This window comes from Lathyrus oleraceus, chromosome 2 (assembly GCF_024323335.1).
Source record: "Lathyrus oleraceus cultivar Zhongwan6 chromosome 2, CAAS_Psat_ZW6_1.0, whole genome shotgun sequence".
In the NCBI taxonomy this organism is placed as follows: Eukaryota; Viridiplantae; Streptophyta; class Magnoliopsida; order Fabales; family Fabaceae; genus Lathyrus; species Lathyrus oleraceus.
Window position 1 is genome coordinate 143262745 of NC_066580.1, and position 16870 is coordinate 143279614.

General features: G+C 37.5%; 1 protein-coding gene across 1 annotated transcript; it reads left to right on the top strand.

Moving 5' to 3' along the window:
• Positions 1–9704: 9704 nt before the first annotated feature.
• LOC127122301 (uncharacterized) lies at positions 9705–10715 on the top strand. The gene is made up of 2 exons (XM_051052661.1): positions 9705–9995; positions 10038–10715. The coding sequence occupies exons 1-2, from the start codon at positions 9705–9707 to the stop codon at positions 10713–10715; spliced, it is 969 nt and encodes a 322-aa protein (XP_050908618.1).
• Positions 10716–16870: the final 6155 nt, after the last annotated feature.

Sequence of the window (16870 nt, forward strand, 5' to 3'; positions counted from 1 at the left end):
CGTTACTCGGCAAAGCCTATTATGCCAGAGGCTTCATATTACATGCTTTACACAATATATTTCTCCAACCATGGGTGCCTCATTAAAAACCCTCGCTCATGCAAGGAAAAAGAGTGCATTCGCATAATATTATTTATGATATTTATTACATAGACTAATTATGATAAAACTTAAGAATGATTACACTCCAGGTCCCAGCTCTTTCTACACCTTCTAAATCTTCTAACTTGTAAGCCTCGTTATTCACCCTCTTACCGACACTAAAGGAACCTTCCCCATCTGGGATCATCTCACATTTTACCTAAAGCCCATTATCTTCATTATTATCATATTTTCTTTACGATATCCTCCATACCAGGCCTTTACCTCGAACTTCCTGGAAATTCTTTATGTGGTTGTCATGTTATCCATGCCTACTAATCTGATTTCTTCACTCGGAGTATGACGTCCCCAAATCGGCATGGTGTTCCCGGTCCATAACTTTCTGATCCTACCTTTCTCCCTGCTTACTCTGGACAGTATAATTATGCTTGTTGTCTCTTTGTGTCCCATATAGTGAAGTGATCCATAGCCTCTACTGGAAACTTAATATGTCTGACAGCCACGAGTATTGAGCTTGAAATATTCGGTACCTGTATACAAAACCTCCACGGTGTACTTAAGAGGTCATGTACAAGAGGGTGGTGCATAATGCTTAAATTGACTCCAACATTTCCATCTTCATCTTTTGATATTTGAAAAACCCCAATTTGAGTTGGGTGAACTGATCGAACATTGTTCTGCATCCTTCATGTATTTACCCTGCATGTTAGATGGTTCTTTGGTAGTTCATCTCTCAAATCAATATTAATTTAATTTAATTTTAACTTATCACCCTTGATTGATTCGTCAGCATAACTTCTTCTTTTCAATCTTAGACTATCTTTATAACATTTCCTGGCTATTCCTTGATCATCTGTCACTATTCCAACTAAGTCGTCTTCTAGAGGATACTTTAATGTAAGATATAAGGTGGACAACACTACTTTCAGAGCATTGAACGAGGTCCTTCCAATAATAATGTTATATGGGGATGCTGCATTGATAATTAGATACCTTACCCAAATATTTTTCACATGGTCTTTACTGCCGAAGGTGGTCATTATGGGCAGATTCCTTAACACATGTGCATGCTCTCCGGAGAATCCATCCAAAGTACCTTTGAACGGTAGTAACTCAGTGGCATCGAAGCTCATCCCTTTGAATGCTTCCCAATATAAGACATCAACTGAGCTTCCTGAGTTTATAAATACTCAATTTATGCTCCAATCACGGATATGTACTTTAATCACCATGGGATTGTTTTTGTGAGCCAGCACTCCTTATGAGTCCTTTATGGAGATTCTGATCACAACCAAATCCTCTTTTCCTTCTGATGACGAATTTTGTTCAATGTGCATTACTTACCGAGCATACATTTTCCTAGTCGAGCTAGTTTCTCCTGATCCTGTGAATCCCCCTGCTATCATATTCAGCGTATGACAGGTTACCCTGGCTTCACGGAACTCTTATGTATTCTTTCCCTTCTTCTGTGCATAATTTTCCAAATTTTGGTCCTCTTGGGGAGGAATTCTTTTTCCGGGTTGACCTCCCACGTACTTTACAGACGATAGCAGTCGACCTCTCTAAACTAAGATCTCAATTTCTTTCTTCAACTGATGACAATTTTCCACGTGGTTTCCTCCAAGTATGTGGTACGCATACCATGCACTTCCGTCTTTTCACATCATAGTATGCACCCCTTTTGGGCATACTGGTCTAGGGAACAATTTGAGGTGACAAACCTCTTTTAAGATATCTTCGCATCTAGCATTTAGTGGCATGTACTCCTACTCTGTTTTGAATGGTCGATAGGATGCTCTTGCTATTGGCCGATCTCTGGGTCCCAACTTAAAGTATTCCTTCATATGTCCAACTCCTTCTTCCTTGGTCTGCACTTTCTCTTTTGCATCTTGGGATCTTTTTTCCATGTTACTTTCTATAACACCCCCCAAACTACTACTACTCAAATACAATATACAATTACATAATCATAGTAAATTAAAGCATGCATACACAAGGGCATCACATTTACTTCTTCAAGAAACAACACATACTATGGTCACATACAAGTAACACAGATTATAAATCAAAACCAAATAACCAACATGCAAACTCATACAACAGAATAACATCTCTCTTCATAAATGGTAAGTAGTGATGATTCCCATAAACCATCTACCACAAAATATCGTGTTGGGCTCTAAGGCCACTCAACATTAAAACCAACATGTCCAAATAACAAAATAAAAGAGAGCACAACAATATCTCTCAACATCAAAACAAATACAAATAATCCCATAAACCCAAGTGTTACATGACTAGAGCACTATAGACTACCTAGTCAAAACACTACAAGAACTAGCCTCCGAATCCAATCCTTGTGCGAAGCACAACTATCTCTAGTACCTGAGCGATTGTAAGACCCCGATTTTGACCCTAAGATCCCTCATGATATCTCATCATATCCATAACATTGGGATCACACTTTGGCACTCTCCTTCCCCCCTCATTCATTGGGTTTGCATTGGGAGAGTTCACCAAGCACTTTATATTGTATCATAATTTGCTTTTCATTATTTTACTAACCAAAATGCCAACAATATGTCATTGTATAGTTTAACTCTTTTGTAGGTAGTGTGTATGCTTACCTATGCTCTATCAAGCTCATATTTAGGGTTTAAGACCCTCAATGCAAGGAGATCAATCAAGAAATGGTTCACAATGGCTCTAGATATCATATATGAATCCCCATGATCTTCATATGTTATTTTGATCTGTTGGTTCTATGAATTGGCATCAATTTTGGTAAAACTTAGTGTTATCACAAGATGTCACGCTTGTAGTCTTGACATGTGATATCAGCTTTCTGCAGATTGGTTGATATGGTTGTGCAGGATTTATTCCAGATGTCAGACCCGATGTTATGACATGTGCATAAAGAAAATTCAGTCTAAATGTTATGTATTTTCTTGTTGCGCTTTTCATGAAAGTCATTGTGTGCTTATGTGGAGATTGCATGCATTATTCAAGGATTAATTCTATTTAACGCCAGAATATATTGCTTCCCAAAAAGGAATGATTCGCTGCTATTTCTTAGGGAATACGCAATAAATAGAATTAGGGTTTCATGTTGCCCAGACCCATTTAGAAAGCTTCTATTTAAAGACTATGTAAATCCTGTTTTAGTGACGGAAAAAACACGAACGTGAAGTGAGTGAGGATTAGGGTTTTAGTCTTGTGTGAGTTTGTGAATTGTAAGCCATTCATCCATCTTGTTGATGTGTGAATTGGACTGAGTATTTGAGTTGTAATTTGTCCACTCTAAGATTTGAAGTACGAGTGTATTTGTTTACTTGATTGAAGCTTTTAAGCAAGATCAAGTGTGTGTCCTTGAAGTGTGTCTTCTTTCTTTTTGGTATTTGTTCTAGTATCACTACTGTGATTGAGGGGGAGTGAGTAGGGTCTCATGTCTAAGAATTCTTAGATAGAAATCACACGGGTAGAGATTAGGTGAAAAGACTGTAACTTGAAGTTATTTACTGAGAGTCTTTGAACTAATTTTGTTTAGTGGATTTCCTTCATGGCTTGGTAGCCCCCAGACGTAGGTGTGTTTGCACTGAACTGGGTTAAGAATTGCTTGTGTCGTTTTTCAATTGTTTCCTGATTTTTATTCTGTTCATATTTCACTTGTTGTTCAGATATTAGTGTCGTGACATTACCTTCGACATCTCATATCTGATACCAGAATTTCAATTGGTATCAGAGCAGGCATCCTGCTCTGGTTCTGGGTGAGATCTTGGGACGTTACTTTCTGGTACTATGGATAGAGACGGAGGATCTGTAAATAGACCACCAATTCTTGATGGATCTAACTATGATTACTGGAAACCTCGGATGGTAGCCTTCTTGAAATCTTTGGACAATAAGGCTTGGAAAGCTGTTCTGACAGGCTGGGAACATCCTTTCATTACTGAGGATGGAAAAGTTACAACTGATAAGAAGCTTGAGGAAGAATGGACCAAGGAGGAGGATGAAATAGCTCTTGGAAACTCTAAAGCATTGAATGCTATATTCAATGGGATTGATAAGAACATCTTCAGACTGGTGAGCAATTGTGAGGTGGCTAAAGATGCTTGGGATATTCTCAAAACCACTCATGAAGGTATCTCTAGAGTGAAGATGTCTAGATTGCAGCTGCTTACTACCAAGTTTGAAAATTTGAGGATGAAAGAAGATGAAAGTATTCATGATTTCCATATGAATATTCTTGAGATTGCAAATTCCTCAGGTGCCCTAGGTAAGAAGATGTCAGATGAAAAGCTTATGAGGAAAATTCTCAGGTCACTTCCGAAAAGATTTGCCATGAAAGTGACAACCATAGAAGAATCTCAAGATATCTGCAAGATGAGAGTGGATGAGCTAATTGGATCCCTCCAAACATTCGAGTTGGGAATGAGTGATGGATTTGGAAAGAAATTCAAAAGCATAACCTTTATGTCCAACACTGAAGATAAAAAGGAAGAAAGTAGTCAGGATACTGATGAAGGTATGTCAAATGACTTAGTGCTACTTGGAAGACAATTCAACAAAATCTTGAAGAGGATGGATGTGAAGTCAAGGTCTAATGTCAAGAACAACTCATTTGACATCAGTAGGTCAAATGATGCTGGAAGAAGAACAAGATCTGAAGAAAAATTCAAACAGGGCAAAGGAATTCAGTGCCATGAATGTGAAGGGTATGGTCACATTAGAGCTGAATGTGGGACCTATCTCAAGAAACAGAAGAAGAGTCTTGCTTCTACTTGGTCTGATGATGACTCTGAAAGTGAAACAAAAGGAGAATCTGCCAATCTTGTGATTGCCTTTACTGGGAGATGTGATCCTGATGAAGATTCCAGTGATGATGAATTAACCTTTGATGAATTAGCTACTTCTTACAGGAAGTTGTGTTTCAGAAGTGAAGAAGTGTGTCAACAAGTGGAGAATCAGAAGAAACTAATAACCCAATTAGAGGCTGAGAAGACAGAACACTTAAATACCATTTCTAATTTGAAGATTGAAGCCTTGTTCCTGAATTCCAAACTGGATGAGATGACTAAGTCTGTCAGAATGTTAAATAGTGGATCTGACACCTTAGACAAAATCCTCTAGGATGGAAAGATGATAGGAGACATGACTGGCCTTGGGTTCAATGAATCTTCTCCTGATTGTAGTTCCTCTGATAGCAAACCAAAGATGTCACATCAGGTGTCTCAAAATCACGAGGGAAGACAACATAAGCACTCAAAAGGAAAATACCAAAGATGGATATGTCATTACTGTGGGAAATGTGGTCACATAAAACCAATCTAATTTAGGTTGTATGGTTATTCCAGTCCTACTCATCAACCTAGACTCAACAACACATCTCTTCTAACAGAAAACAGTGGGCTCCTAGGGTTGGTGCTACTAACTTGATAGATCACACTTCCTTCAGAGTCTCAGCCAAATAAGATTGGTACTTTGACAGTGGATGCTCCAGACACATGAATGGAAGCAAAAATTTGCTGGTTGACCTTCAATCTCATGTCACCAGCTATGTAACTTTTGGTGATGGAGCAAAGGGTTAAATCAAGGGGATTGGAAAGCTAAACTGCTATGGAGTTCCTAACCTTGACAATGTGTTGCTTGTTAAAGGATTGAATGCAAACCGTATCAACATCAGTCAACTATGTGATCAAAGTCTCAATGTGAACTTCACAAAAACTGAATGCTTGGTTACTAATGCAAAAAATGAAGTGATCATGAGAGGAGTCAGATCTAAGGACAACTGCTACATGAGGATTCCTAAAAAAACTAGCTATTCATCAATATGTGCTCTAGCTAAAGAAGAAGAAGTGAAACTATGGCATCAAAAATTTGGTCATCTGCATCTTAAAGGGATAAAGAGGATCATATTTGTTGAAGTTGTTAGAGGAATCCCAAAATTGAAGACTGAAGAAGGAAGAGTATGTGGTGAATGTCAGATTGGAAAGTAGACAAAGATGTCACATAAGAAGATCAAACATGACACCACATCTAAAGTGCTGGAACTTCTCCACATGGACTTGATGTGGCCTATGCAGGTGGAAAGTCTTGGTGGAAAAATGTATGCTTATGTTGTGGTGGATGACTTCTCCAGATATACTTGGGTGAATTTTATAAGGGAAAAATATGATGTGTTTGATGTGTTCAAAGACCTTTGCCAAAGACTTCAAAGAGAAAGAGAGAGTCATGTCATCAGAATCAGAAGTGATCATGGGAAAGAATTTGAAAACAGTAAATTTGCTGATTTTTGTTCATCTGAAGGGATTGGACATGAGTTCTCTTCTCCCATTACCCCTCAGCAAAATGGTGTGGTGAAAAGGAAAAATAGAACTCTCCAAGAATCTGCTAGAGCTATGATTCATGCTAAGAAGTTTCCTTACCACTTTTGGGCTGAAGCTATGAACACTGCTTGTTATGTTCACAACAGAGTAACCTTGAGAAAAGGGACCTCAACCACTTTATATGAAGTCTGGAAGGGAAGAAGACCTACTGTCAAATACTTCCATGTGTTTGGTTGTAAATGATATATCTTGGCTGATCGTGAACAAAGAAGGAAAATGGACCCCAAGAGTGATGAAGGAATATTTCTGGGCTACTCAACAAACAGCATAGCCTTTAGAGTCTTTAATTCCAGAACTAAAGTTATGATGGAATCTATCAATGTTGTTGTTGATGATCAAGAGACTGATGTCCCAGACGATGTTGAAACATTTCTGAATGATGCCCCAGCTGAACCTTCTGATAAAAGTAGTGAGAGTGAGTCCACCCAAGCTAAACCTGAAGCTGATCAAGTAAACAAGGGACCCTCTATCAGAATTCAGAAGGATCATCCTAAAGATCTCATTATAGGAGATCTAAATAAAGGAGTCACCACTAGATCAAGGGAAGTGATCTCACATGCCTGTTTTATGTCAAAGATTGAGCCTAAGAATGTTAAAGAAGCTTTAATTGATGAATTCTGGATCAATGTCATGCAGGAAGAGTTAGGCCAATTCAAGAGAAATGAAGTATGGGAATTAGTTCCAAGACCTGAAGGAATAAATGTTATTGGAACAAAGTGGGTATACAAGAATAAATCTGATGAAAAAGGTGTGGTTACTAGGAATAAAGCAAGATTAGTAGCTCAAGGATACATTAAAGTTGAAGGAGTTGACTTTGATGAAACATTTGCACCTGTAGCTCACCTGAAATCCATTAGATTATTGCTAGGAGTGGCATGTATTCTGAAGTTTAAACTGTTCCAAATGGATGTGAAAAGTGCCTTCTTAAATGGTTACTTGAATGAAGAAGTATATGTTGAACAACCAAAGGGATTCACAGATTCAAATCTACTAAAGCATGTGTATAAGTTGAGGAGATCTCTTTATGGGTTGTAACTAGCTCCTAGAGCTTGGTATGAGAGACTCACAATGTTTCTCATTGACAATGGATACAGAAAGGGAGGCATTGATAAGACTTTGTTTGTCAAAGATGAAGGAGGAAATCTCATGATTCCTCATATCTATGTGGATGATATTGTGTTTGGTGGGATGTCAAGTAAGATGGTTCAACATTTTGTTGAACAAATGCAGTCTGAATTTGAAATGAGTCTTGTTGGAGAACTAACTTATTTTCTTGGCCTGCAAGTCAAGCAGATGGAAGATTCTAGCTTTCTATCTCAAAGTAAATATGCCAAGAATATTGTTAAGAAGTTTGGAATGCAGAATTCAAGCCACAAGAGGACACCTGCTCCTACTCATCTGAAGTTGGCTAAAGATGAAAATGGTGTCAATATGGATTAAAGTCTCTACAGAAGCATGATAGGAAGTCTGCTATATCTTACAGCAAGCAGACTTGACATTGCTTTTGTTGTAGGTGTATGTGCTAGATATTAAGATGAACCAAAGGTGAGCCATATAAACCAAGTGAAAAGGATCCTGAAATATGTCAATGGCACTTGTGAATATGGGATGCTATACACTCATGGATCTGACTCTGTGCTGTCTGGCTATTGTGATGCTGATTGGGGTGGAAGTGCTGATGATAGGAAAAGCACATCAGGAGGATGTTTCTTTTTGGGGAACAATCTAATATCATGGTTTAGTAAGAAGCAAAATTGTGTTTCTCTGTCTACTGCTGAAGCTGAATACATAGCAGCTGGAAGTAGTTGTTCTCAACTGGTGTGGATGGAACAAATGCTGACTGAATACAATGTCACACAAGATGTCATGACATTGTACTGTGACAACCTGAGTGCTATAAAAATCTCAAAGAACCTTATTCAGCACAGCAGGACCAAACATATTGATATCTGTCACCATTTTATTAGAGAACTTGTGGAGGATAAGACTGTCGCCTTAGAGCATGTTGCTATTGAGATGCAATTAGATGATATTTTTACAAAGGCCTTGGATGCAAATCAATTTGAATTCCTGAGAGGGAAATTAGGGATTTGCATTTATGAAAAATTGTAGCAATTAATATGGAGTGGAAAAAGTAATCAAACTATTGTCTATTTTCTTAAAATAAAGTGCCCCCATTATGGTAAATCATTACCTTGTATTGGAAATACCATCTATTCCATCTTCACACGCTACCCCCATAAGCCCATTACCTACTCCAACTCTTCCATCTTCCTTTTCCTTCTCCACAAACCTCTTCTAGGGCAACCTTACTTTTTCCAGAAAAACTCCAAAATGTCACAAAATCAAGATACATCTGCTTCAAAAAATAATAAGTCTACTCCAAAAGTTAGTGTTCCTCCCATGGGCGTCCCTGATGATGAGATTCTGGATGTTGCTCCTCTCTCTGTTATTCCCGACACGGACATTGATTTGAACCAACCCATCTCCATTGATGCCTCCGCTTCTGCTTGTTCCAATCAAGGTAATCCCTCTAGTATCCCGTCTGGTTTAACTCCTGTCACTAAGCATAAGGAAGGAACACATTATATTGATCATGTTATAAGAGACCTAGTTACTAGAATTCTTAATGAAGCCCACTCTGTGAAGGGGGTCTCTACTCCCCTTGCTCAAATGTATCCCCCTCCTGAAGTTGAACAACCTAGTGGTAAAGGTGATGATTCATCCAGTTCTGAAAAGGACTTGGCTGCTAAAGGGTTACGCTCTCTAGGGAAAACCGTGTCTGACAAAGGGAAAATTGTGGCCTCTAACACTGCTAATGCTTCCCACTCTGAGAAGCATGATGATGCAAATGTTGTGATTGATCTAGAGGATGGTAGCCTTGATAATCAAGAGGAAAGCTTGATTCATCATATAAAGCTAAGTGTGGCTAAACGCACGAAGACTCGCAAAGGAAAATCTGTAGCTGAACTTATGTCAGCTAGAAAAGCTAAGAAGACTGCTGGTATTGGTCCCTCCAAACCATGGAGCAAGGTTGAAATAAATAAGAGGAAGGTCAGAGATGATTCTGAACCTGAAGAGGATGTTGAGGAAGATGTCCCTGACATCTCGCCTGCGAAGAAAACTACTGTTAGGAAGTCTCCTGTTAAAGTTCCTGTTGTTCATTTGGATAACATCTTCTTCCATCTTGAGGATGGAGTTGCTAAGTGAAAATTTATGATTCAGAGAAGGGTGCCTGTGGAAAGGGAATTGGGAAAAGATGTTGCTGATGTCAAGGAGGTCATGGACCTGATAAAAGTTGTTAGGCTTTTGAAGACTGTTGTTGGGTTCTCTCAGTGTTATGAAGGTTTAGTCAAGGAATTTATTGTTAATATTCCTGAGGATATTTCTGATAAGAACAACAAGGAGTTCTGCAAGGTGTATGTGAGGGGTATGTGTATAACATTCTCTCCTACTGTTATTAATAATTTTCTAGGCAGAAATAATGAGGGTGCAGGAGAATTAGAGGTTACAGATAATTAGGTCTGTAGAGAGATTACAGTTAAACAGGTGAAAGTTTGGCCTTTTAAAAAGCATTTTCCTGCTGGGAAGTTGACCATCAAGTATGTTATCCTGCATAAAATAGGAGCTGCTAACTGGGTCCCTACCAACCATATCTCCACCATTGCTAATACTCTTGGGAGGTTTATTTTTGCTGTTGGGACAAAAGTGAAATTTGACTATGGTAGATTTATGTTTGATCAAATCATCAAGCATGCAACTACTAATGCAGTTAAGCTGCCAATTGCTTTTCCCTCTATGATCTGTGGAGTTATCTTGAACCAACATCTTGGTATTCTGTGCTCAAATGATTTACCTAGTAGGAGAAAGCCAGCTCTGTCTGTGCATTACAAACTCTTTGAAGGCAGTCATGTCGAGGATATTGTCATGACATCTGCCATGAAGAGGCCAGCCTCAAAAGTTGGAGCAATTGCTGAGCTTAAGGAGACATGCAAAGAGCTAGGTGAAGGGATTAGGGTAGCCACAACTAGAAATCAGTCTTTGGAAGCCTTTATTGAAAGCTTGGAGCAGGCTAAGGGTGAAAGTATTGAACATGCTAATGTCAGCCATGAAGAAGAAGCTGAAGCCCACACCTCTAGTGAGAGGTCTTCTAACAATGATAATGCGAGTGGTAATTCTGCTTCTGGTGATGCTGAAGAGGCTGCAAACTCAAGCTCTACTGAGTAGCTCTGTTGGCTTTGGTCCCTCTTGTTTTGTTGGTTTTCTTGGTTTTGTTGTTTTGGTGGATTTCTTTGTGTTTTTTTTTGGTTTGTTTCTCAGCATTCTTCAGCTGTGTATATACTTGGTGATGTAACTCTTTAACTTCTGGGTTTTCTGTTTATGACTAGATATTCATTTATTTTGTCTCTTTGGTCTCTTCTGGCTAAAAAGGGGGAAAAGTAGTTGTAGATGTAGCTGAGAATCTTAGCTTAGCTCTGTAGTATTGTTGTTGCTCTGTTTGTCTGATACAGGGGGAGAATTCTGGTGTTTATTTGTTTGGTACAGGGGGAGAATTCTCTATGTGGTTGTTGCTTGTTGTGGACTGGCTTAAGGGGGAGCTGTTGTGTTCTGGGAAGTTGCATGGACTTGAGGGAGAGTATAAGCACTTGTGTGTCCTGATGTTTGCTAGTTGGTTCTTGCTAGTGTTGTATGTGCAAGTGCTTGTGTGTTTACTAGTTGTTATTTTTTCTAGTGATGTGTGTATGTTTTTTTCTGCTGTTGAACTGATGCTTTGATTTATTTCTTGTGAACTCGTGATATGTTGTTTCTTTTAGCCAAAATTTGCCAAAGGGGGAGTTTGTTGGTTCTATGAATTGGCATCAATTTTGGTAAAACATAGTGTTATCACAAGATGTCACGCTTGTAGTCTTGACATGTGATATCAGCTTTCTGCAGGTTGGTTGATATGGTTGTGCAGGATTTATTCAAGATGTCAGACCCGATGTTACGACATGTGCATATAGAATATTCAGTCTGAATGTTATGTATTTTCTTGTTGTGCTTTTTCATGCAAGTCGTTGTGTGCTTATGTGGAGATTGCATGCATTATTCAAGGAGTAATTCTATTTAACGCCAGAATATACTGCTTCCCAAAAAGGAATGATTCGCTGCTATTTCTTAGGGAATACGCAATAAATAGAATTAGGGTTTCATGCTACCCAGGCCCATTTAGAAAGCTTCTATTTAAAGACTATGTAAATCCTGTTTTAGTGACAGAAAAAACACGAATGTGAAGTGAGTGAGGATTATGGTTTTAGTCTTGTGTGAGTTTGTAAATTGTGAGCCATTCATCCACCTTGTTGATGTGTGAATTGGACTGAGTATTTGAGTTGTAATTTGTCCACTCTAAGATTTGAAGTACGCGTGTATTTGTTTACTTGATTGAAGCTTTTAAGCAAGATCAAGTGTGTGTCCTTGAAGTGTGTCTTCTTTCTTTTTGGTATTTATTCTAGTATCATTACTGTGATTAAGGGGGAGTGAGTAGGGTCTCATGTCTATGAGTTCTTAGATAGAAATCACACGGGTAGAGATTAGGTGAAAAGACTGTAACTTGAAGTTATTTGCTGAGAGTCTTTGAACTAATTTTGTTTAGTGGATTTCCCTCCTGGCTTGGTAGCCCCCAGACGTAGGTGTGTTTGCACCGAACTGGGTTAACAATTGCTTGTGTCGTTTTTCAATTGTTTCCTGATTTTTATTTTGTTCATATTTCACTTGTTGTTCAGATATTAGTGTCGTGACATTACCTTCGACATCTCATATCTGATACCAGAATTTCATGATCAATAAATCATCAAGAGTTTAAAGTTGGTTTGCCTTGGAAACCTTAATTCATCTGGGTATCTTGTGTGACTTCTTCAACAAGTTTCTTCAACAATTGATCAAATATTTCAAGGGATACTTCACATTACATCATATAATACATATATTATCCTCCATGAGTCCCAAAAGTCAAGAGAATGTCAAGATAGCAAGTTGGTTCATGGTGGTTGACCAGAGGAAGTCAACTGGTCAAAACTGGGGTTCCCTAGACCCTATCTCCTACAATTTTTGTCATATGAAAATGATTCCAAGAGAAACGTTACTCTAAATGACATTCCAAACAACTTTCATGTTGAAGCCTAGAGACAATGTTGCTTGGAAAGTCATTTTCTATGATAAAAGATTATAGGTCATTTTGTCTAAACCCTAGTTTGGAGATCAACTTCCCAAGACCATAACTTGCTCATAGTTTATGATATGAAAGCCATTCAAATTTCATGATCAAATTCAAGATGCCTAATTCAACTTTGATGTTTGGAGGTCATTTTGGGCCAATACCATTGAACAAGTGATTTTCCTCAACTTCTAAAATGCATAACTCCTTCATGGAAAATCCAAATGAGGTCAAATTTGTGACCAAATTTAATAGGTTTGAAAGAGCTACAACTTTGATGAAGGAAAGTTTCTCATTTGAAGTCCACATAAAAAGTTATTCAAGGAGGAAGAAGTGAACATTTGACTTGGGACTTGGAAAATTTTCAAATATGTTTGATTTCCCAAACTTCAACCTCAAAATTCATCATGATCCAAGCTTCAAATGAAAAATGTTTCAACATGAAAGTTGTTCTCCTTGATCTTACCTTTCCAAAACATCCAAGATCATCTCATTTGCATTTAAATTGAGGGACTTGCGCATGGCTTCATTATGGAAATTGTTTTGGCAAGATTGGATTTCAAATGATCAAATTCATTTGCATGCTTACATATGATGCATTAAGTACTCTTTACACGTGAATGGGAAGTGGATTGCATCATTCTCAAGGCCCGAACTATTGTCCATGCACCCATGCAAGAAGGTTTCCAAATTTGTCCAATTTTCAAGTGGTGCAAATATAAAGTGCATTGCCTATTTAAACAAGTTAAGGCTTCAAATTCATAATCAACACCTTGCCCAAGCTTTTCTAAACCAATTCAAACCCTCACTGCCATAGAATTTTCTTAAATTTCTCTTGAAATCGAGCTTGAACTTCATCTTCCCTTTGGAAGTTCAAACACCAGAAATTCAAAGGAGGAGAGAGCAATCAAATCCAGATCAAGATCAAGTGGAATTAGATCAACTCGAAGGTGATTTTTCAGAAGCTTCTTCTCTTAAATTCTCTCTTAATTCTCCACTATTCTTGTTGATTTTTGGTTTGCTGAAGTCCTACCAATGTAGGCAACAAGATTTAGTTGCTTTGAGGTTAAATCGAAGCAACTCAGTTCATGATCCTCAAAATTCAAATCCCTGTATCTTTTTATATACTTGGAGTTGGACAAAATTGAGGCCAGATTCGAGCTCGTGAGCATTTTTTATTTAAATCCATGTCTTGCTTTTTCATTTTGGTGATGGTTGAAGGTGGACCACTCTATTGAGGTCCGCCGGAGAAGAAGACCGGAGCTCTGACTCCGGCGATGTGTTGGAAGCATCTCAACCATATGATCCTTTTAAAATGTTTTAATCTTGGGCGTTGGTTGTGATTACCATGCGTGTGTCTCATTTGACTAAAGTGCATATGGAAAGCGCACTGATCACCATCTGATCTGCCACTTCAATTAATGAGGGAGATCAGATGGTCCACGTTTTTTTGAATTTCTGAATTTTCCTTTTATTAGCTTATTTTTCATTAATTCATATTAATTTCATTATTGATCAAAAAAATATGGGCCTTTCACCAAAAAAATTCAAATATTTTTCTCTTTCGTTTTCTGAATTAAAAATATTTTTTAGATCAACGTTGATATTTTTCATGATTTAATTGTTTTTGTGCATATTTTTAATTATTTAAAAATACTTATGACTTTTCAAAAATAATGAAATTTTTTCTCCAAGGTCCTTTGATCTTGTTTGACCTATGATAAATCTCTTGACCTTTTATTTGGTGTTTTGAAGACGTTTTAGGTTTTTGATCAAACATAATTTAATTTAATGCATTTTAATTTGATTTTTAATTGTTTAATTGTGTAGAAATTATGTTGATCCATTTTTATTGACTTGTGAAGTTTGACTATGTGCTTGGGCCTTGGTCAAGGTTGATTTGACTTTTGTTGGATTAAAATCATTGGATTTAGGGGATTGATGAAATGTACATTTCATCTCCCAAAATGAATGAATGATTTTAATTTGATAAAATTCCTCCCATGACAAATTTGTGTTTGTCTCATTTCCCCTCCCTCTTCATCTTCAATCCCACTCTATCCCATCCCTCTCATTGACCAATGACATCTCAATATCCTAAGGCTAACTGGTTCGTTAATAACTTTGCGTTATATGAACCAATATAAGAATGGGTGAGATTAGGTTCATCCTTTGGTCATTTTTTTGTGGTATGTTTTAGGGGTATGGTTCATTATACCATATCACTAACATACATTAACACCAAAATTTCTATTATCCGGTCTCACATAGTTGTGACTTCTACATAAGTCCAATTACGATTGCTTGGCATAACGCTAAATTTTGACCCAAAGGCATAGCATTATAGTAAGTGAGATTGTAAGTCTCCCCCCTTTCATGGTATTGTGTGGAAACTTGGCCTTTTTTCCTTTCTGTGGAAGATGTCTTGGTTCAAGGATCCATGCTTGTGAATAGAGGGTTCAGTGTTCTTCAAAGAATGACTTAAACAATTAAAAAGAAAAACTCCACTAACATCTAATCAACTAACATTTGACTAACTTTTAATTTCAAGTCATTTACTTTGTGCACTTTAAATTCAAGCCATTTATCATTTGCCATTATACATATCATTTAACTTGTTTATTTTAATGTCATTTTCCCTTTGCTCACTTGAGCCATATATTGTGATTGTATATATTTGTTTGTGTATTTTGTTTGTGTTGGTGGTCTTAGAACCTTAAATATCTAATAAACAACAAAAACCCTAAAAAATGCTTGTGTGGGCTGTTGGATTTAATCTGAGCTTTGGACTTAGAATTAGGCAACATTCCCTATGCAAAAGGAGTTGGCCAATGCCAACGTTTCTGAAACCAATTTCTTGTGATTTGAATTTTCATCTGATGCAAGTATGGAGATCCACTTGAGTTCATATGCTACATGGTCTTAATGCAAATATTACTTTGAACTTGTGTCTAATGCCTTATTCTGAGCTATTCAAGGAGTATGTCATCTGATACATGGGGAAGATTATGAAGAAGACTATGAAGTTGTTAGCTTGGATGTGGCTATTTTTATTTGATGCCTGACTCTTCATTGTGCCACTTGCTTATTGATTGTGCTTGATTTAAAGTCCAAAGGAAAAGTGGGTTTCTATATGACATTCTTGTCTATTGGATTGCATCCCATTGATCAGATCTTTTCAACTCTTAACTTTTAAATTTTTGCTTAGGATTATTCTCTTCATCTCCTCCCACTTCTTAAATTTCAAATCTCTACCCCTTTTTTTAAAACCTCTTTGCTTGTAATTTCAAAATTAGACCTTATTGCAAATTAGAAACTTTGATCTTATGCCATTGCATTTTCCAAACTCTTTTTCTTAATCAAACTTGTAAATGAATCTAACCATATTTCCCTTTTTCCTTTGAAAACAATAAAAGAGTGGTGGCGACTCTGGTTTAATTGACGTTAAGTTTATCCATAGCTTAATGGTCATGAATTTACCGCTACAGAAATTAAGTGGCGACTCTATTGGGGAGTAGTCCTCAGTGGGTTTAGCCTACTTTTTTATGTGTATATATTTGTGTATTTGATGTTTGTATATTTGTTTTGTGTGATATAATCTGCTTGTTGTGCTTGGTGATCTCTGAGTGGTGAGATAAGTTCTAACCTGAACTTGAGTGCAATTAAGATAGGAGGATGGTATAGTCATGTTCGACTTGTGTGGAGTAGTCCTTAACAAGTTGGCTTGAGACCCATCTACTCAGTGGATACCCTTTAGGAGTCATGAATGTCACACAAGTTATTTTTGATCAGGAATTACTTTCTCTAATTTGGGGTCCGAGAAGCTGAGGCCCATAGAACATTTAACCCAATTTGTCCTATTTAGGACGTAGTGCAGAGACTTTTAAAGTGTAGACTTGATAACAGTTGTTACGTGATACTACACTCAGACAAGTTTCTCTTGAGAATATTATGGGTTAATGAGTCAGTCATCCTAACCTATAATATTTGATAGATGGAATTAAGACTCTGGGAACTTTTTAGAACATGATCTACATGTTTTATCCTTGGTACACTCCTTTGGGGTGGTTCTTAACTTGACTTCATGCTCGTGACTCACAATAAACCCTTGATTCTTGGTTGATCCAATCAAGTCTTGTCAATATCAATGGAACTTGGGTGTGGATAAGGTGAAAACCATAATCCACCA

Excerpts from the sequence above, each read along its gene's own strand:
- LOC127122301 (XM_051052661.1), top strand. The coding sequence starts at position 9,705 with ATGATTCAGAGAAGGGTGCCTGTGGAAAGGGAATTGGGAAAAGATGTT. Across the intron at positions 9,996-10,037 it reads AGGGTGCAGGAGAATTAGAG|GTGAAAGTTTGGCCTTTTAA; the intron begins GTTACAGATAAT and ends ACAGTTAAACAG.